Source organism: Ascaphus truei, chromosome 20 (genome assembly GCF_040206685.1).
Source record: "Ascaphus truei isolate aAscTru1 chromosome 20, aAscTru1.hap1, whole genome shotgun sequence".
Classification (NCBI taxonomy): Eukaryota; Metazoa; Chordata; class Amphibia; order Anura; family Ascaphidae; genus Ascaphus; species Ascaphus truei.
The window spans coordinates 31,475,628-31,497,965 of record NC_134502.1 but is presented as its reverse complement, the minus strand read 5'-3'; the positions used below and the strand labels follow the sequence as shown (position 1 = coordinate 31,497,965).

Here is a 22,338-nt window from a genome sequence, read left to right as displayed (position 1 = left end):
ATGCTTTTAATAATCAGGAGCATGTGAGTGTAATGTTTCACTGTCCTAATGTATTTCATCTTATAAACCTTTTTTCACTGTTTACCTCCTTTGTCTCCACATCATTTTTGGGAGTTAATCTGACATCCACGTTCCAAAAGACTGGGACCTGATCTAAAATGTGAAAACGCCTGATTTTTCCTGACATCATGTGATATTACCAGCAATTTTGAACTGTGTACTCTTCTTCTTTTTTTTTCATGTCCATTTAAATACTTGCACTTTGAAGTTTCTTGCTGTCTTACGCTCAATCCTGCACCTCCATTTCTTTACACGGCAAATCCTCAGAGAGGAACTAGGCAGGGGTGTCCCCCTTTCACCTCTCCTGTTCGACCTGGCCATTGAACCTCTGGCAATTGTCCTGAGAGACTCACTTGAGGGTCTACGAATTGGGAAAGAGGTGATCAGTTTCTTGCTGTCTTACCACCATAGATGTTGAGAAACATCTTCTGAAGAGCTGCATTCTTCTCCTAGGGTGATATTAAATATAATTTTATATATTTATATATATATATATATATATATATATATATATATATATATATATATATATATATATAAAAAAAGCCTATAGGGAACCATGTTAAAAATGGTTATTGAGGCAAAAAGTGACACTGTGTGCTCATTTGCATGTCATTTCCCAGAATCCCTTGCTGCAGTGGAAGTGCTGTATGCTGGGTGATAATGGGGAAAGGCGGGGTTGCAGACCTGCCTAAGACATGCAGATGAGCATACAGCTATATTTGCATATATATATATATATATATATATATATATATATATACAGACATACCCCACATTAACGTACGCAATGGGACCGGAGCATGTATGTAAAGTGAAAATGTACTTAAAGTGAAGCACTACCTTTTTCCCCCTTATCGATGCATGTACTGTACTGCAATCATCATATACGAGCATAACTGATGTAAATAAGGCATTTGTAACAAGCTCTATAGTCTCCCCGCTTGCGCACACCTTCGGTACAGGTAGGGAGCCGGTATTGCTGTTCAGCTCGTGCTGACAGGCGCATGCGTGAGCTGTCGTTTGCCTATTGAGCGAGATGTACTTACTCGCGAGTGTACTTAAAGTGAGTGTACTTAAACCAGGTATGCCTGTATATATATATATATATAATTCAAAATCACACACCGTTTAAGATTTTTTCAGCTCTATTATCCATTTATTTTAACTTTAACTGATTAACTTTTGGTGTTTTTGGTTTGTGCTTGTTGTTTTTTGCTTCGCTGGATTGAGTGTAAATGACATTTAGAGCTTCTGTGAATTTTCACCAGCCCCGACCCTCTCCAGAGACTTAAATAAGTGCGGGCAGCAGTGGCGTAGCTAGACATGCGTGGGACCTAGCGCTATGTACATTTTATGGCGCTATACAAATAAAGACATACATACCCCGGGCAATTTTTTTTTCAGGGCCCCATTAATATTAATACTGATTGCAATTTTTTTCTCCCCCCCTCATTCTCTCCCTGAACCTCTCTCATCATCCCTCCTCACCATCCCTCATTATCTCTCCCCCTCCCTCTCATCATCTTTTCTCCTCCCCATCATAATCATCTCTCCCTCTCCTCATCATCCTCATCATCTTTCCCCCTGCCCCTCATCTCCGCCACCATCATCATCACCTCATCTCTCCCACCGTCATCATCACCTCATCTCTCCCACCATCATCATTATGTCCTCATCCTCATCCTTTCTCTCATTCTCTCTCATTCTCTCTCATTCTCTCTCATTCTCTCTCATTCTCTCTCATTCTCTCTCATTCTCTCTCATTCTCTCTCATTCTCTCTCCCGGCTTCTGTTTAAGCCGATGGGGGGGTGGGGGTGAGAGAGAGCAGGCACCCCTAGGGCCAGTGCCCCCGGGCTACAGCTATGCCCCAGGCAGCCAGGTTATCATGTCAAAGCCCTTTTCTACATTAAAACTTAGGACGCCGGCCATTCTGTGATCATCCGGGGCCACCAGATTCCCCGTAGTATTGACAAGCAGACCGGAGTTTGCGTATATTTGTGACCGAGTTTTTTCCTTTTACGAAACCTGCCGGATGAGAGTGCCCGAGGTGGGCGTCTTTACCTCTATCGGCAATCATTTTCGGTGAATATTTTACCATCGAAAATTGAGATGGGAGATTGGTCGCTATGATGCCGGATCTTCAGGGTCTTTATCCTTTCTTTGGATCAGTTTGATCACCGCTGATCCACAACCTATGTGGCTGTCTCCCGGAGTCATTATTCGGTTGTAACCCGCTTCCAGGTGAGGTGTTATTTCTGCATATTATGTTTGTAATATTCAGCAGAATACCCGTCTGGTCCCGGGGCCTGAGTGTTTTAAGGTGCTTAATAGTTCTGGAGACTTCGCCTGAGGTAATAGGGGAGTGACGAAATAATATTGCTAAAATGAAGATACTGTTGATATATTACTGAAATGGACTGGGGGGGTCTCTGGAGAAGGAAAAACAAATGACAGGCAGGCGCACTAAGGGATATGAACACTTTATTGGTAAAAAAAGGACAGTGGGCAAATAGCCTCCACAGATGGGATTAAAAACAAGAAAAAGGTCTACAAATAACGTTAGAAAGACTGGTATATACACCAGTATGAGCGGGGGATAGCACCGGGTCAACACTAGATCTCGCTAGTACTACGGAAAGGGTCCGGACCAGTCTGAGTACTTACCCTGCTAGATGCGTGGAGACCCGCTCCCACCGACTGCAAAACTCCACAGGAACTGCCGCCACGTGACCTCTACGCGTTCCTGACGAAGCACTCTACGTGTAGACCTTTTTCTGGTTTTTGAGCCCATCAGTGGAGGCTATTTGCCCACTGTCCTTTTTTACCAATAAAGTGTTCATATCCCTTAGTGCGCCTGCCTGTCATTTGTTTTTCCTGTCTGTGAGCCCCCCTTGTGGGAGCTCACCTGTATAGGGGATGTGTGGAACCCCCCCCCAGACTAACGGCTGCAAGAGGGACCCCTTACAGTGACAACTTTAGCGCGGAGCAACACACTTCTTATGGGTCTCTGGAGAAGGCTTGAAAGTGATGTTCCATTTTGTGTGAGTAAGAATGTGTATGTGGTGTGTAAATGGGTGATTTCGCTTCTAAGTTGATTTACGACTGTGTCGAAAGTAACGCCCACATTCCTAGTGAGAGTTGGTACCAGTTACCTATTCATAGCTGTTTTGAGGCCAGTTCTGCCAGTTCTAGCCAGGTTTAATGAGCTGTAAGATGATTGGTTTAAGAATTAAGGAGTGGTTAGTGTAATCTGCCTAGTAACAGTTTTAGACAAAGGAATCGAAAATGTATCAAGGTTGCTGCCTGGACACACCCTGGCAGAGAGAGTCTACTTGACTTTGGTGTATGATCATACTGTGAATTAAATAAACTTCTCATTATCCAACGAACCCTTGTTTGTGAGTTTGCAAACAGCGGCAGGAGTGTCACCCTGCCTGCGAATTCTCACAGACGCCTCAAGTCCTTCCAACCTCTCCCGCTGCTCTTGGTCAATATTTGGCTGGTTGTATAACTTTGCATAGAAGGATTGCAGTAAATCCACTATCTTATTGGAACAGGTCTGCCTGATTCCCTGCCAGTCTTTAAGGACCGCTTATATGTGCATTTCATCTGTTATTTGCTACTAAATTGTCACGACCTGGGAGTCACGCCGTCCTCGGCGTGCTCCTCACTTACCCGCTGCTCCTCCGGACTCTCCCGCGCCTCGCAGCGATCCTTCCACCAGGACGCCGGTCGCCATCTTGCCTAGACGCGCGCGCGCACGCCAGCACTCCCCTTCTACTGTCGGGTCTGGGCGTGTGTCCGGTCACGTGCTCGCAGGAACGGCCACACGGGGGCGCGCCCACATAGAGGAGCGTCAGCCTCTTAAAGGCATATCGCCCATTTGTAATGCTGCAATCAAATACATCCGTTCGTCTACTCCCTCCTCGAGGAGTTCCTTTGGACCTATCCCTGACTCAGTCTGGCCCATTCACACACCTCCACCTTGCTACTCAGCCATTGGACCTTCTTGCCTATATATACCCTGGAGCTTCATTAACTCATCGGCTGAGCATAGAACCAGTTGTTCTCATCACTCTCTGCCTCCCTAGTCCTGTCTTGTCCTGTCTTGTCCTGTCTTGTTTTGCAGTCTTCCTCGTGTACCGAACCGGCTTCCGCTACGTCTACCCGCACCTCTGGCATCCTGATCTCGGCAAACGTTAAACGATTACGTCCCTCTCTCTAACCCCGGATTTAGCAAACAGCACCCTCTACCATCCGTACCTCTTCTGCCCCGATCCGGACTCCCAGACCACTCTACTCTCAAGACGTGCCCTCATGGCTGTGGGTGGCGTTATATCCTATCCCACCTCAGCACCGCGGTCCCGTCTCGTTTGTGGTGAGCACGTCCTGACATAAATTAGCCAACCTTTTCCCCTGCTATATTCCCATATTGCATAAACCTTGCAGTGTTAGAGTTCAGGCTCGGCAGCTCTCTCTCGTGTAATCGGAACTCGAATTCCCTTTCCCTCGAAAGATATTCCTCCTTATTTTGTGCCTTATATTTAGAAGCTTTTTTCGCTGGTTGCATACATACAATATAATGTCACTTCTTTGACCCACTTTTGCCGTTTCCCAAAACAAGAGCTCTGCCCCCTGCTCTGCCTCCTGCTCAATGCGCTGGTCTGCCCCCTGCTCTGCCCCCTGCTCTGCTCCCCACTCTGGTCCCCGCTCTGCTCCCTGCTCTGTGCCCCGCTCTACCCCCTGCACTGCTCCCTACTCAATGCCCTGCTCAGCCCCCTGCTCAATGCCCTGCTCTGCTCCCCACTCTGCTCCCTGCTCTGCGCCCCCTTCTACATCCCGCTCTGACCCCTGCCCTGATCCATGCCCCCTGCCCTGCAGGGAGTGGTTATATGGGGTAATAGGAGGAGTTATAGGGAGCGGTTATATATTAGAAGTGGGCAAACTATTATTCTTATTATTATTAAATATAATGTAGCCAAAGGTGTGGCAAAGGAAACGTGAAAATCGCCACACCATGTAAAAATTGAGAAATTAGGTAGCTTCATTGAACATTTAAAAAAATACACATTGTTCGTCAGCACTATCACCTGCTGCTGCTTCCCTCAACTCAGCACTATCACCTGCTGCTGCTCCCTCACCTCAGCACTATCCTCTGCTGCTGCTTCCCTCACCTCAGCACTATCCCCTGCTGCTGCTTCCCTCACCTCAGCACTATCACCTGCTGCTGCTTCCCTCACCTCAGCACTATCCCCTGCTGCTGCTTCCCACAACTCAGCACTATCACCTGCTGCTGCTTCCCTCACCTCAGCACTATCGCCTGCTGCTGCTTCCCTCACCTCAGCACTATCACCTGCTGCTGCTTCCCTCACCTCAGCACTATCACCTGCTGCTGCTTCCCTCACCTCAGCACTCTCACCTGCTGCTGCTTCCCTCAGAAGTGTATGTACAGAGCTCCCAGGCATTGTGGAATCAGGTTGTATTCTTCTTTTCATTTGTGTTATTTTGGAGTGAAACTATGGGGGATTGTGTGTTTTGCAGAGGTTTAAAGGTTGCTTCTGGGGTTTAAAAACCGTTTTTGGTTTTTCACCCAGGGACTGCAGTTGTTTTTCAACCCAGCACAAGCTGCACTTTGGCTGGCTGGAAACTGCAGCTTTCAACCCCTCTCCCCTCCCCAAACACTGGTTGTTTTACTGGCTGTTTTACTTCCAATTTCACTTTATTTCATATTGTTATATTTTGGAGTGAAACTGTGGGGGATTGTGTGTTTTTGTAGAGGTTTTAAGGTTGTTTGTGGGGTTTAAAATCCGTTTTTGGTTTTTCACCCAGGGACTGCAGTGGTTTTCAACCCAGCAAAAGCTGCATTTTGGCTGGCTGATACTGTAGCTTTCAACCCCTCTCCCCTCCCACACCCCTGGTTGTTTTACTTCTATTTTCACTTTATTTCTTAAGCCTGATTCCTCTTTTCTCACGTGCAATTAAGAGCTCTGTGTCTTTTCTTTAAAGACTTATAAATTGTGTGGCTTATTACAACAGAGAGAGAGTAATAAGGGGAAAGAGAGAAGAACTACAGCAGGGTTTAAAAGCTGTCTTTTTTCCCCCTCCCTTTGCAGAGAGGTTAATTGGTTCTTAAAAGGACAGTTCCTCTTTGCACATTTTCTCTCTAAACACTACCTCCTCCCCTGACTAAAAGGCTTAATATTATCATGCCTAAGGGAGGTAGGAGTAGTGTGGCAATGGGGACCACACTCGGATACAGGACACCAAAAACTGTGGCCCCTAGGAGCAACACTCTTAGTCACAGCCCTAGGCCTGGTCCTTCCAGTGCCCTGGCCACACCTCCCCCAGCGCCTGCTAGCAGCGTGGCCCCTGCGGCCCCAGTTCAAACATGGGCACAGATAACAGCTGCAGGCGTCGACCCCAGCAACAACAATGCTGGGGCCACGCCCGGTGTGAGCAGGAAGCTTGGGGTGAGATGCCCAATGTCACCTGGCCTTAACATGGAGATCTATGTAAGGGCTGTGGCAGACATTGTGGGTCCCTCTGCTGTGGTGGCGGCCAGCAAGATGTATGGGAGTGGCATTTTCTTCCTCCGTACGATGGCTGCCACCCACACCCTGGTGCAGAAAGGCATCAATGTAGGGGGGATCTACATCCCTATAGAACCCATGGAGAGGTTAGGCACAAAGGTCATTCTTTCAAATGTGCGCCCCTTCATCCCAGACAGCCTCATGAGGCCACACCGGCAAACCCTAGGAGACATTAAGTCTCCTATAACAAAATTGCCTTTGGGCTGCAGGGATAGGGCGCTGATGCATGTGCTCTCATTTAGGCGGCAGGTACAACTGCTGCTGCCGGGGAGCACAGAATCTGTGGAGGGTTCCTTTAGGGTGCCCTACGAGGGCATTCAATACACTTTTTTCTATGGCACGGAGGGGGTTAGGTGTTATCTGTGCAAGGAGCTGGGGCACACTCGTAGGAGTTGCCCCAAAGGGAACAGGAATCCCACCTCAGCTCCTGCACCCGCCCCTCTCTCTGCCAAGACACCCAGTACCGCTGTGCCTACCACAGCGGGGCCCTTGAGAGCCCAGGTCCCCCCTGGGACCGTAGGAGATGTCGCTGCCCCATCTCGGGCGGTGACGTCTGCACCTCTCCCAAAAGAACAGAGGGAGAAGGTAAAGCCCTCTAGGGCCCAGGTCCCCCCTGGGACCGCAGAAGATGTCGCTGCCCCATCTCGGGTGGCGACATCTGCACCTCTCCCTAAAGATCAGAGAGAGAATGTAAAAGCCACCCCACAACAGTCACCCTCTGTTGTCGCTGTCCCCCCTCAAGAACAGCTTACCCCCATTGTAAGCACCGTACAGGGTGCGGGGGAGCAGGAGGAAGCTCCTGCTGGGGAGGCAGCGGCACCCTCTCCTGGGGAATCAATCCCCAGGAAGAGCAAATTTAATAATAAAACAAGAGGGCGTTTGAGGAGGTCGAGAATGGATAAGCGGATTACGTTCACCTGCGGATGTGTTCAAAAGGGAACGCAACATCGTTTCCACACGAGGTGGCTCCCACTGGTTGAGATTAATCAGTGTGGGCCGGATCCCATAAATGAACAGCCCCCCCCCCCCCCTCGAAGATCTGGAGGGAATGCAAGAGGAGGTACCCGACGTCTCTGGGGTGGAAGGCCAAAGTGCTCAACAGCATGAGGCCTTACCCCTAGAGATAGACGTTGGGGAGCCTCCCAATGCCCCTCTGGGTTGGAGAGCATCCCCCGGAGACTTGTGTTTCGGTGAATTTACCCCACCGGACACAAAAAAGATACCTGTCTTCGGGGACCCGGGGGTCGACCGGGATCCCCTTCTGGTTGTACCACCTTCGGGTGACGCACATAGGGATAAAAGGCCCCGGTTTGCGTCACCAGAGGAAGGAGATGGGTTAGGGCTGACCCCCGTGGGTGGGGGTTTGGAGGGTGTTTTGGTGAGCACTTCCGATTACATCTGGGAGTTGTCTGACCTGAACCCTCTAAGTGCGGAGTTTTTGGCGGGCACTTCATTGGGAGTGAATGCTGGGATAGACCCTCCCTTTGAGGTCCATGCTAGTGAGTGCCCTCCCACGGTTGGTGAGGGCCCTCCCGCGGATGGTGAGGGCCCTCCCGTGGATGGTGAGGGCCCTCCCGCGGATGGTGAGGGCCCTCCCGCGAGTGGTGAGAGCCCTCCCGCGGATGGTGGGGGCCCTCCCGCGGATGGTGAGGGCCCTCCCGTGGTTGGTGAGTGCCCTCCCGCAGGTGATGCGAACACCCATGGCATGCCATTCATCTGTATGGCGCTTGAGGAAACTAGTAAGGCATTGTGTGCTTCTGTGGCCCCCGAGGACTCTCGGGAGACCACTGCCTCTGCCATGTCGCCACCAGCTGCCCCTGAACATCCAGACTCGGGGATGGAGGTGGAGAGCACAGTGGATCCCCTCGTAGAAACACCGAGGAGGGGATCCAATCTAGGGTTGAGAGAGGCCCCCGCAGAGAAGGACGGGGGTCTTGAATTCTCCAGCCAATAGGAGCCTGGGGAGTTGGGGCTCAGAGGGGAGTCCTCTGGCACCATGGAGTCGGTGGACTCCTCGATCCCCATTATCCCTGCCCGGGAGCTAGATAGTTTCCTGGAAGATACCCTCTGTAGACACGGACATACGAAGGTGCAGTTGGCACTTGAGAGGTGGAAGGATGCTTCGGTCATTCTCCACTCTCTCAGAGTATATATCAAGGCTAACCACAATGCCAAACTTTCCGGGACTATCGAACATGTTCGGGTCCTAAAGTTTAACAAAGTGTTGCGAGAGCACGTAAAGGCTTCTCGGGGTATAGTACCCATAGCGTCTATGGGAAGCAAGACTCTTGATTACCAATGGCTTTGAGCATCGGTACGCTAAACGTAAATGGATGTAAGGATGGGTTTCGCAGGTTCCAGGTACTCTCCTTTTTACAAAAGGGAAAGTATTCTATGAGTTTCCTGCAGGAAACCCATACCACTCTAGAGGCTGAAGCCAGCTGGCATCTGGAGTGGCGAGGCAAGGTCTTTTTCAGCCACCTCACTTCGACATCTTGTGGGGTGGTGACCCTGTTCTCTGAATCCTTTCAACCTGAGCTGCTGTTTGCCAAAACTGTTGTTCCAGGTTGCCTGTTGCATCTCAGGGTCCGGCACGAGGACTACATGTTTGATTTCTTGAACGTGTATGCTCCTGCCACCGGACCCCTGAGAAGGCAGTTCTTCGTCAGATTGTCCGAATACCTGGAGACAGTCGACGCGGATGAACACGTGGTGCTCGGGGGTGATTTTAACTGCACCCTCGAGGCTCTGAGGGACCGGAATGGTCCGGAGCCACACCCGGGTTCAGCGTTGGCCTTGCGGGAGGTCATCACCCGCTACTCCTTGGTAGACGTCTGGCGAGAACAACATCCCGGGGTATCCACTGAGTTCACCTATGTTAGAGTGTTTAGAGGTGGGCAGATATCCTGGTCCCGGATCGATAGGCTGCACATATCCAGCCACAGCCTGTCGCGAGCTCAGTCCAGTACCATTAGGCTAGCGCCGTTTTCGGACCACAATTGTGTGTCCGTGACGGTGGCGCTAATAGCAGCAGCGCCCTCGGCCGCCTATTGGCATTTCAACAATACGTTGTTGGAGGACAAGGGGTTTGCGACGTCGGTCCGAGACTTTTGGATGGCCTGGAGAGGTTGCATGTCAGACTTTGCCACGTTAGAGCAGTGGTGGGACGTGGGCAAGGTTCATCTGCGCCTCGTTTGTCAAGAGCACACTAAAGGTGCCAGCAGGCGGCGCGATGCTGAGATCGAGATTCTTAGGGAAGAGGTGCTCGATCTCGAGAGGCGGATGTCTGTGGCAGGAGACCAATTCCTGCAGTGTGCGTACGTGGAGAGGAAGTGCGCTCTCCGGGACTTGGAAGATCGGAGAGCTCGGGGGGCGTATGTGCGATCCCGCATCCACTTCCTTCGGGAAGAGGGTCGCGGGTCGCGCCTCTTCTACGCACTGGAGAAAAAGAGGGGAAACCGTAAACATATCACCTGCTTGCTAGCAGAGGACGGTACCCCTCTGACTGACCCGGAGAGCATCCGGGACAGAACCCGGAGGTTTTACGTAGATCTTTTCTCTCCGGAGTCCATCCAGCCGGATGCGTGCAGGGTCTTATGGGAGGGGCTTCCCACGGTCGGTGATTGTGGAAGAGAGCGGCTTGAGTTACCCTTGACCCTGGTCGGGCTCTCAGAAGCTCTTAATCTCATGTCCCACGGAAAAGCGCCGGGGCTAGACGGGCTGACTGTGGAGTTCTTCCGTTTTTTTGGGGAGATGCTGGGACCTGATTTCACCGAGGTCCTGGCCGAAGCCCTGGAGACTGGTGAGATGCCCCTTTCATGTCGGCGGGCAATACTGTCTCTGCTGCCGAAGAAGGGGGATCTCCGCCAGATCTCTAACTGGCAACCCGTCTCACTGCTCAGCACGGATTATAAGATCGTAGCCAAAGCGCTCTCGCTGAGGCTCAAGTCTGTGCTGGCAGAGGGGATTCACCCCGACCAGTCCTATACTGTCCCGGGCCGGAGCATTCATGACAACCTTTTTTTGGTCCGGGACCTGCTACACCACGCGCAGAGGACTGGTCTATCACTCGCCCTCCTGTCCCTAGATCAGGAGAAGGCGTTTGACAGGGTGGATCACCGTTACCTCATGCAGACCCTGCGGGAGTTTGGCTTTGGCCCACAATTTGTGGGCTTTCTCCGGATGCTGTACGCCTCTGCAGAGTGTCTGGTAAAAATTAATTGATCCCTGACAGCACCTTTTGTGTTTTGTCGGGGAGTACGTCAGGGGTGTCCCCTGTCTGGGCAACTATACGCGCTGGCCATCGAGCCCTTCCTCTGCCTACTGAGGAGGAGGCTCACCGGCTGGTGCTTCGGGAGCCCAGCATGCGGGTAGTCCTGTCGACTTATGCCGATGACGTGCTCCTCGTGGCCCAGGACCTAGATGATCTGGAGCGGGCACAAGCGTGCCAAGAGGTCTACACCGCGGCCTCTTCTGCTCGGATCAACTGGTCTAAGTGCTCCGGCATTTTGGTGGGTCCCTTACAGGTCGACTCTTTGCTCCCCGCGTTTCGTAATATCTCGTGGGGGAGCAATACTCTCAAATATCTGGGAGTCTACCTGTCTGCTGCGGAGGACCCAGCCCCAGAAAACTTCAGTGAACTTGAAGAACGAGTCATTGCTCGTCTGGGGTCATGGGTGTATCTGTCGAGAATGCTTTCCCTTAGGGGAAGAACCCTGGAGATCAACCAGCTGGTGGCCAGTCAGCTTTGGCACCGGCTGATAGCCATGGGTCCGCCCCCGAATTTATCAACAAGATCCAGAGGAGATTGATGGATTTTCTCTGGATGGGGAAGCATTGGGTCTCTGTGGGGGTTGCGTGCCTTCCTTTGGAGGAGGGTGGACAGGGAGTGGTGTGTGTCCGCTCCCAGTTACACACTTTCCGCCTCCAATACCTGCGGAGATACCTATTCGCAGAGTTTCTTTCGCCAGCTGTGCAGTATGAGGTATGACCGGCAACTGTTTATCATCAGGCCCGAGGGTTTAGGAAGAAACCTCTCGGAGCTGCCGGCATACTACCGGGACTTATTAGAGGCCTGGAAACTGGTCTCCGCGACCAGGAAGGAACAGGCGGTGGGGGTTGATTTCCTCGCCGAGTCCCTGCTGTATAATCCGGCAGTGGGGGCTCGGATGTTGGATTCACCCTCTATTTGCCGCCGGCTAATCCTGGCGCAAGTGACCAGAGTCAGGGATCTCCTGGACTATGAGTGGCGAGACTGGGTAAGCGCAGAGGTACTTGCGCCCCGTATGGGTATGCTTACTGCCCGTGTCCCTCGTCGTTTGATCCGGGAGATTAAAGATGCAATCCACCCCTACTCACGCACCCTACTCACGCACCCTACTCACTCACCATCATCGAGGGGGTTTTGCAGACCGGAGAGCATTGTCAACCTATCAACTTCAGCACTCCGGATCTTTGCGTAGAACCCAAACCACGGCAACCCCCTCGGGCTCCTATCTCCCCCAACCTCAGCAGGTTGGGGGATATGTCCCCGGCATGTTTCCGCGGAATGCCAAGGAAAGTCCTGTATTCTCTGGTGCTCCATATAGTGCACTACCTCGCCCTTGTCACCCGCCCAGATACCATCTGGAGGCGGGTATTTCTTGGGAACGAGGGCGAGAGACCCCGGTGGAGAGAGCTCTATTCAGCTTTGGTTCCCCGTCCCGCCGGGGATTTGAGTTGGAGGGTCCTCCACGGTGCACTGAGCACAGGAGAGTACTTGGCACACTTCACGGACTCCCCCGCCGCCTGTCCCTTCTGTGGTGAGTGGGAGTCCGTATTCCACATTTATCTGAGCTGCGCCAGACTGCAGCCCCTCTTATCCACCTTGAGGAGCCTTCTTCTGCAGTTCTGGCTGGGTTTTTCCCCTCATCTTTTTATTTTTGGGTGCCCAGTGTCCCGAGACAATAAGCCTAGGGATCTCCTAGTCAACCTGCTCCTGGCAGTGGCTAAGGTAGCCATTTACAAGACCAGGAAGCAGCGTTTGGAGAAGGGGGTCCCAACGAACATCGTGGCAGTATTCCGGGCGCTGGTGCACTCCCGTATTCGGGCAGAGTTCACGTACGCCGAGTCCGCAGGGACGGTTTCGGAGTTTGCCTCCCAGTGGGCGTTAGGCGGGGTGCTCTGCTCGGTATCCCCCATCATGGGTTCTTTTGAGTTAACCCTTCTTTTTTAAGTGCATTTTTTACAGTGCACTTGTTGGTTCCCTTATATATTTGTTTGACTGGTTTTTCTTTGTTCTACTTGGCAACAAGTAGAATTGCTGTTTAACTGAATTGGCCGGCGAAGTATAAAACCAGATCAAAATGGGCTGCTTCCCTCACCTCAGCACTATCACCTGCTGCTTCCCTCACCTCAGCACTATCACCTGCTGCTTCCCTCACCTCAGCACTATCACCTGCTGCTTCCCTCACCTCAGCACTATCACCTGCTGCTTCCCTCACCTCAGCACTATCACCTGCTGCTTCCCTCACCTCAGCACTGCCACCTGCTGCTTGTTCACTTTGTTGACTCATTCAGACAGCGGAAACCAGCACACGCCGTCAGGAAAAAGTTTATTTTACTGTGTGAGCTGCAAACTCAAATTCGCCACACTTGTGGCGATTGGCGATAGGATTGCCCACCTCGGGGTTATATGGGGCAATTAGAGGAGTTATAAGGAGCGGTTATATAGGGTAATAGGAAAAGTTATAGGGAGAGGTTATATGGCATAATAGGAGGACTTACAGGGAGCGGTTATATTGGGTATTAGGGGAAGTTATAGGGAGCGGTAATATGGGCAATATGAGGAGTTACAGGGAGAGGTTATATGGGGTAATAGGAGGAGTTATAGGGATAGGTTATATGGGGTAATAGGAGGAGTTATATGGGGTAATAGGAGGAGTTATAGGGAGAGGTTATATGGGGTAATAGGATGAGTTATAGGGAGCGGTTATATGGGGTAATAGGATGAGCTATTAGGAGCGGTTATATGGGACAATAGGAGGAGTTATAGGGAGAGTTTATATAATGCAAAATTAGGAGTTATAGAGAGGGGTTATATGGAGCAATCAGAGAAGTTATAAAGAGGGGATAAATGAATTTAAATATTAAAAAGGAATTCCTTTATTTTATATAAGTTTAAAATTCAATTTTAAGTCACAATTTCAAATTGAACAGTACGAACGTCCCACTATTTTGGGCCCTAAAAGATCTGCATCCCCAACCATCTCCACCAGCTATTTTTAGAGACATCACAGGCTTAGACCCCCCCAACTGTCCCTCCGAAGACCTTCCCACTTCAATGTAGACCAACAGGAGACCCTTCATGGGGAAGCTGAGAAGAGAGAAGACTGTTGCAACAGCAGGTGAACTGGACATCATTGAGGGCCGTGTCATCTCTTTTTCCTTGGGGTCCCTCCACCTTGGTGCGGATGCCACAGATCGATATTTCGCAGGACTGGCTCCAGGGTCCGTATGTCCCCCACGAGAGCCCAGATCCCTCTAGTATCGATTCGTCTGAGCACTTAAATATGATGTTGTTGGCGGCGGTGTCGTCGCCGAACCACTGAAATTTCTGTACTCTCAAGGAGAAGCCGATGAGCCGTCCTTGGCGACAGAAAACAGGGGAAGTCCATGAACCCCAGCTGAGAGAGAAGAAGGAGGACGTGGTTAGTGGTGAAGAGGAAACTTCCTAGGTTCTTCTGCAGAGGAGACCTGACCTGTAGGACGGGGCACAGGACTTTACGTGAGGTCAGACCAATTATCTATACAGTGGCATTTCTCCTGTCCTACGTCCTTCTGGGGAGTATAGGGGATTTCTAATAGGGTGATAGTAAAGGGGATTTTTAATCTGTAAAGAGGTATCACCCCCTCCCTTAATCTCTTGTGATACCCCTCTCTATATACCCGAACACCACGCTATCCTCCCAGCTGCCTTAATTTCCCTCCCTATACACCCCAACATGTTGCTGCCCTCCTCACTGCCTTATACACCCCCGCTTATATTCCCCAACATCCTGTCATCCTAATAGTGTATATGTTTGGAAAGCTCTGTACATGTGAAGAAGAGACCTGTGTGGTTTGGAAATCTCTGTACATGTTAAGAAGAGACCTGTGAGGCTTGCAAAGCTCTGTACATGTGAAGAAGAGACCTGTGTGGTTTGGAAATCTCTGTACATGTTAAGAAGAGACCTGTGAGGTTAGGAAAGCTCTGTACATGTGAAGAAGAGACCTGTGAGATTTGCAAAGCTCTGTACATGTGAAGAAGAGACCTGTGAGGTTAGGAAAGGTCTGTACTGGTGAAGAAGAGACCTGTGAGGCTGTGAATGTTGTGAAGACTTACTCACTTTCCTTCAGCAGATTGAATTAAACGTTCCTTCTGACTGGCATATTTGCTAACACAGTGCAGTCGTATCCCGTTCAGAGCCGTATCATCACCCTTCCCCTGATCTCCTTTCACCTGTATCAGGAAGATCAGTTACAATGGTTCCATCTCATATATAACTACGCATAGCCCCTCAACCCATTAAACACGTCCCTGTCATTAGGTCACTTTGGCCCTAAGTGGGACTGACCCTTTAACCCATTAATAACGTACCTGTCATTATGTCACTTTGCCCCTACGGGGGACTGACCCTTTAACCCTTTAAACACGTCCCTGTCATTAGGTCACTTTGCCCCTACATGAGACTGTCCCTTTAACCCATTAAACACGTCCCTGTCATTAGGTCACTTTGCCCCTACGTGAGACTGACCCTTTAACCCATTAAACACATCCCTGTCATTAGGTCACTTTGCTCTGATCACAACAGCCATAATTAAAGGGAATGGAAATCGCTGGAGGGCGTTATAGTGAGGTTTGGGATTAAGGGGATAATGGGAAAGCAAAGAGGATTTCTAATAGGGGAGTAAGAGGGATTCTTATAGGGGGAGTAAGGTGGATTCTAATAGGGAGCGAAAGGGAATTCTAATTGGGGGGAATGGGGGATATTAATAGGGGGAGTACGGGGTGTTCTAATAGGGTGATTAGAAAAATATCTAATGGAGGGAGTAAAGGGGATATTTAGTAGGGAAAGAAAGTAATGGGTAATTCTAATAGGGGGAGAGAAACGTGGATTTCTAATAGGGGGGAGTAAAGGGGATTTCTAATAAAGGGGAGAGAGTAAAGGGGATTTCTAATAAAGGGGAGAGAGTAAAGGTGATTTCTAATAGGGGGAGAGTAAAGGGGATTTCTAATAGGGGGAGTAAAGGGAATTTCTAATAGGGTGAGAGTAAAGGGAATTTCTAATAGTGGGGGAGTAAAGGGAATTTCTAATAGGGTGAGAGTAAAGGGGATTTCTAATAGGGTGAGAGTAAAGGGGATTTCTAATAGGGTGAGAAAATTTAAATGGATTTCTAATAGACATAGGGTAAAGGGGATTTCTCATAAGGTGTAATATGTGGGATATTTAATAGGGGGGAGTAAGGGGGATTTCTAATTGGGGGAGAGTTAAGGGGATGTCTGTACAGGTAAAACAGAGGTCATCTCTAATAGGGAGAATAAATGTGTTTCTAAATTAGGAGCTGTGGTAGGGGACATCAAGGGAAGTCTTGTATTTCCCATATATAGCACTGTATGTATGTTCCGGTGTCAGGTAAACACACCCCGTTTTTTTATGGAAAATTAAAGGGGTTTTCTAATGGGGTGGAATAAACAATTCATTTAATAGGTAAAGTAATGGGGATTTCTAAACGGGGGATTTCTCTAAGGGGGAATAAAATAATTTCTATTGGGGGAAATTAAAGGAGATTTATAAGAGGGAAAAGGGGTTTTGTCTGATATAAGATGGTAAAGGGGATATGTAATAGGAAGAGTTTAGGGCATTATGTATTGGGAAAGGTAATTTCTAATACAATGATTAAAAAGCATTATTCACAGTTAAAAAAAAGGAGATGTATTTGCAGTAATATGCTGGCCTCTGAAGTGGTCTTCGGATAAGTTAATTGATGTCACTCCGACTGCAGAATTAGTGCCAGCAAAATCCCATATACATCACAACATACATTGCCATGCAAGAAATAATATTGTTAATATATATATGTCTCACCTTGAGATCGAATCCTTTGACATGGAATCCTTCGGGACAATATTCATAGTCCCCCCACTTCCCCCAAGAACCTCCGTTGGGGACACCGATGAAATTAGGTTTCTGCCCGTATCCTACTGAGAAGAGAGAGAGGAGGAGGAGGGATGAGACCGCCTGGAACATCATGGTGGGTTCTTGAGGAACTCAACTGGAGATGTCAAGAGATGTCAACTGCATTGTCTATTTATAGACCAACCCATCCAGAATGAGCCAACCCAATTCCGGATCTTCTTGAGTTAACACCTCCCACCCAACCCCCCTTCTAGATTTTGCAAGAACTCCTCTAACCGGTTGAAATTTGAGTAGCTTATTTGCCCAATTAGAAATCCCCTGTACAATACCACCATTATAATTTAATTTACTTTCTTTATTAGAAATTACAATGATTTTACCTTTTAAGACATCCCCGTTACTCTCCCCCTAACAGAAATCCCCTTTACTCTCCCCCTAACAGAAATCCCCTTTACTCTCCCCCTAACAGAAATCCGTTACTCTCCCCTAACAGAAATCCCCTTTACTCTCTCCCCCTAACAGAAATTCCGTTACTCTCCCCCTAACAGAAATCCCATTACTCTCCCCCTAACAGAAATCCCCTTTACTCTCCCCTAACAGAAATCCCCTTTACTCTCCGCCTAACAGAAATCCCCTTTACTCTCCCCTAACAGAAATCCCCGTTACTCTCCCCCTAACAGAAATCCCCTTTACTCTCCCCTAACAGAAATCCCCATTACTCTCCCCTTAACTGAAATCCCATTACTCTCCGCCTAACAGAAATCCCTGTTACTCTCCCCCTAACAGAAATCCCATTACTCTCCCCCTAATGGAAATCCCCTTTACTCTCCCCCTAACAGAAATCCCCTTTATTCTCCCCCTAACAGAAATCCCCTTTACTCTCCCCCTAACAGAAATCCCATTACTCTCCCCCTAACAGAAATCCCCTTTACTCTCCCCCTAACAGAAATCCCCTTTACTCTCACCTATTACAATTTCTCTTTACTCTCCCCCTAGAAATCCCCTTTACTCTCCCCCTAACAGAAATCCCCATTACTCTCCCCCTAACAGAAATCCCCTTTACTCTCCCCTAACAGAAATCCCCATTACTCTCCCCTTAACTGAAATCCCATTACTCTCCCCCTAACAGAAATCCCTGTTACTCTCCCCCTAACAGAAATCCCATTACTCTCCCCCTAACGGAAATCCCCTTTACTCTCTCCCTAACAGAAATCCCATTACTCTCCCCCTAACAGAAATCCCCTTTACTCTCCCCCTAACAGAAATCCCCTTTACTCTCCCCTTAACTGAAATCCCATTACTCTCCCCCTAACAGAAATCCCTGTTAATCTCCCCCTAACAGAAATCCCATTATTCTCCCCCTAACGGAAATCCCCTTTACTCTCCCCCTATTAGAAATCCCCTTTACTCTCCCCCTATTAGAAATCCCCTTTACTCTCACCTATTAGAAATCCTCTCTGCTTTCCCATTATCACAATAATCCCAAACCTCACTATGAAGCCCCCGAGGGGTTTCCATTCCCTTTCACTATGTCCGTGTTGTCAATCCTCTAAGAATTACCCTGTAACTCAGTCCTGCAGCCACTGCAGCCTTCTTATCCCGTTTAGGTCTGATCCCTTAGTGATGCCTTAATGAGAGCGGTGTCCCCGATAACCCCATAAAGTGATGAATGTTCCAAAATCCCACTATTAGCTTTTATCTGAAAACCATTTAATGGGTTAAAAGGTCAGTCCCACGTAGGCGCAAAGAGACCTCAGGACAATAACGTGTTTAATGAGTTAGAAAACCACACAGAAATTGCCCACAAGGTCACGATGACCTCGTGCTTGGTTTATAGGGTAGACAACAATGGACAATGGGTAGCTCCAGGATGTTGGCCAGTGGAAGAGAGCCAGGGAAGGTAGACCACGAGTTGATGGAGCTCCTCCATAAATAAAGAGCTGAAGAGCTTCCCTCATTCCTTGTGCATGAGACCCTCAAGGAGACAAGATGGTGCTCTTGGCATCTCTCTAGCCCCTTCTCTTCTCCTTCCTTATGTGTGCGTTTAATTGCGTTTAATTACGTTTAATTACTGAGGCAAAATATAAACGTCGTTTGGTAGTTTTTTTTTACACTGTCGTGAAAACGTCAATCTCGCAGCTGGTTCATGATAGGGCTGGGCTTATGTTGTTTCAATGGGGAAAAAATAGTCCGTAAGACATAGGAAAGGAATGAGGAAAATCAGATTTCAACAGAAGTGTGTTTTGGACCAAACACATGATGTCTCGTTTCTGCGCCAGTGACCTCTCCGGGAGAAAATCCCGATCTATGGTAACGTAATGTGCAGGGATTTCTGGTTAATCCTTGATAGAGAAAAACACTGAGGAGCTCTGATGGCAATGCCAAGATTAAATGTATACATATGTGAATATAATACAAAATGTGAATAAAATCAAATAATAATACACTACAATTATTTGCTGTGCTGCACTACCCAATAGGTCCTCATGGGGAACGTAAAGTCATTCATAGAATGCAAAAGTAAATTCACGCATAGTGCAATATTGTAACAAGTCCAATGTGAGGTAAGATGTAGGAGTAGTATTAAATGGACGATTGCCCCATCTCACATGTCTCAGTGAGAATAAAGTGCCTTAAAAGGTATCTTTAGGAGATCACCCTCAGACGCCTTCTGTCTAGCAGGGTCTGGCACTTAAATGGTGGATGGATGGTACAGTAGATGTATACTTTTCCCCACATGTAGGACCAATGGTATCCCGCAGTATTCAATGTGCAAAAAGATAAATGGGGGTATAAAAAAACATTTATATAGAACACGTTAAAAAAGCAATAAAGCACTTACAAGTAGTGTAGAGGCTCTGACAGACAGCAGAATTAGATGACACACAGTTCCTCAGACCGCTCCGGGGAAGTAGAGTCCCAGCTTCCGCGTCTGCCCGTGAACGTTCTATTCTTGACTCCAGACGGCCACCGTAGGTCATTCCAGCTCCAGAGATCAGCTGTGCAGCAGGCCCGCTATCCGTACGCGGAATTGGGGACTCTCCTGTAGCGCAGCGCTCTGAGGAACTGTGTGTCATCTAATACTGCTGTCCGTCAGAGCCTTACATTGTATTTTTATTGTACTGTTGCTGCCCTCGGAGGACATGGACGGGTGGGATGGTGATGAGAATGGTCTTCATCCTGGCAGGGGTAAGTGCAAGTTTTATTTACTTTATTTCTGTTGGCTGGCTAATGTTTGATTTTGATTGGGCAAATGAGCTATTATCCATAGCTGTCTTGTTATTTCAGCACTGCTGTAAGTAGGATTCCAATTTTACTCCTACTGGATGAACTTGTTCTGCTTATGTCCCAAGCCTTAATAGGCAATTGTTTGTCTTTTTTATATTCATTTACACTGTTTTATTAAATTGTAACAGCTATTTGGTTATTCTTTGTATGTGTTTGAATTTTCATGCTTTATTTATTAGGGCTGCACTATGATTTTTTTCTTTGTCTTTTTTGTCTCTCGTGTTTGTTTGTCTTTGCTGTGAGACTTCAGTCAAGATCCTTCTCAGGAACTGTTTGGTATCCGTGATTGGATTCTTCATCTGCTCAGAATTTATTCACCGAGTTATTTTATTGTAGGGGCCGGCTGTTTGTTTTTTTATCTGTATTAGATCTGTCAACTATCTCCGGTCAGCAAAATTTAACACAGATTTTGTACACATCTGCCCCCCAACATTCACCCTTAACATCCTGCTCCCAAAGTCCCAGTTCTGCAGCAATTTCCTATAAGGGACCCTTACCACACATGGCATCCATAGCTTATAACCCTGCGGGGGACAATATTAGGGGAGCAGAGTAACACGGAAACATAACAATGTACATTACGAGACCCAAGAGCTGACACTCTCAGCCCTTGAAACACTTTTTTTTTTTTTATAACTTCAAGTTTATTGGAAATTTTCAGTATAAATAGCATCGCGATACATATAACATGAACATTCACAGTATTGCAGTCATTTACGATACTGTTAGACTTTCCCACTGGTACATCTGGTGATCACATATAAACATAATGTCCCTGATACCAGCCGGTATATTTAGGCAATTTAAACTTAGGGGAACAAGAAATTAAAATTCAGGGGGGGAGGGTGGGGGGGGGAGGGGGAGGAAGGGAGGGGGGAGGGGGCGGGCACAGGCACTCTACTCTACCTTTTTCCTATAAGTGGCTGACTAATTTGCTGTGCACGATTTGTTTGCAAACCCCTTGGGCTGCCCATAATGTTCACACGGTGTACCCTCATCTAGGTCTCATAGTCCGGTTCGCTCTCTTTGAACGAGAATGCACCTGGGATTATCATTGCCAAATCGTGGTTACCTCAACCCCCGGGATGTCTGTCTGTTCCAGCCAAGGCGTCCAGACTTTTAGATTTTTGCTACCAGTGTCATTGACCAGACTCGTCAATTTTTCCATCTGGCATATGTACCATAATCGATTCCGAATCTTAGGGATATTTGGGATCTCTGGTTGTTTCCACATAGCTGCGATCTCGCACCTCGTTGCTGTTGCAAAATGTGCAACTAGTTTATTGCCTGATTTTGGTAGGCCGTTCCATGGTCTGTTCAATAGGAACAGCCACGGATCAGGGGGAATTGTGAGGTCAAAAATCCTCTGGATCCAATGTCTAATTTCTTCCCACAGCTGTGAGATCCGAGGGCAAGACCACAGCATGTGTAACAGGTCCGCCGATTCTCCACACTGTTTAGGGCACAGCGGGGAGTATCCAGTGACAAACCTTGATAATTTTAGTGGGGTGAGGTACCACCTCATCAGTACTTTATATGCCTTCTCCTTCAAAGTAGTGCATATGGAGCTCTTAGCAGTAGCCTCTAAGATAGCCGTCCAGTCGTCCTCCTCCAACTCCTCCCCTAAATCCGTTTCCCATCTAACTTGGTACGCCAGTTTTTGTCGTTGCTGTGAGCTCCCAGAACCGACCACTTCTCTATAAATCTGCGATGTAAGTCCCCGCGTGTCTGCTTTCGTCAGACAGAGCTTTTCAAATGTGGTTAGGGGCGGGAAGGGAGAATTTTTGGCGAAGAACGCTCTGACCTGGAGGTAACGGAAGAATTCGGAAAGTGGGACATTTTTTTCAGATCGGATTTGTTCGAATGATTTAGCCCTGTTCGGTATACCCTCCAGATCTCTTAGCCTATGATATCCGTATCTTTTCCAATGCCCCGCGGCGTTTGCTGCTAGTCCCGGTGCAAAGTCAGGGTTGCCCCACAAAGGGGACATCATGGAGCGTCTTGAAGTCAAGGCATGTTTATATTTCGCGGTCTCCCATACTGACAATGAGTTGGCCACCATAGAGAGCGGCCTTTCAGCCCATTTAACAGCTGTTTTGGGTAACCACAGCAAATTATCTATCTCTAATGGGGCACAAGCCCTCTTTTCTAAATCCACCCACCTTTTCAGTAAACAAACAAACAGGGAAGCGCTATATGAGTTAGGATCAGGCCCAGCAGAAACTTTATGTTGAAAACC

General features: G+C 48.4%; 1 protein-coding gene across 1 annotated transcript; it reads right to left on the bottom strand.

The window, feature by feature from the left end:
- Window positions 1–13,305: 13,305 nt before the first annotated feature.
- Window positions 13,306–20,731, bottom strand: LOC142470849 (vitelline membrane outer layer protein 1-like). Its single transcript, XM_075577647.1, has 4 exons — window positions 19,654–20,731; window positions 16,761–16,876; window positions 15,021–15,133; window positions 13,306–14,318 (listed from the first exon to the last, which is right to left on the bottom strand). The coding sequence occupies exons 1-4, from the start codon at window positions 19,886–19,888 to the stop codon at window positions 13,973–13,975; spliced, it is 810 nt and encodes a 269-aa protein (XP_075433762.1). The 5' UTR covers window positions 19,889–20,731; the 3' UTR covers window positions 13,306–13,972.
- Between the last annotated feature and the right edge of the window lie 1,607 nt (window positions 20,732–22,338).

Bases quoted from the DNA above. Each gene is read 5' to 3' on its own strand.
- LOC142470849 (XM_075577647.1), bottom strand. From the start codon at position 19,888: ATGACACACAGTTCCTCAGAGCGCTGCGCTACAGGAGAGTCCCCAATT. The intron at 16,877-19,653 runs GTAAGTGCTTTA...CTCTCTTCTCAG, and splicing joins TCAGAGCCTCTACACTACTT to TAGGATACGGGCAGAAACCT. The intron at 15,134-16,760 runs GTGAGACATATA...TTCCTGATACAG, and splicing joins TCAAAGGATTCGATCTCAAG to GTGAAAGGAGATCAGGGGAA.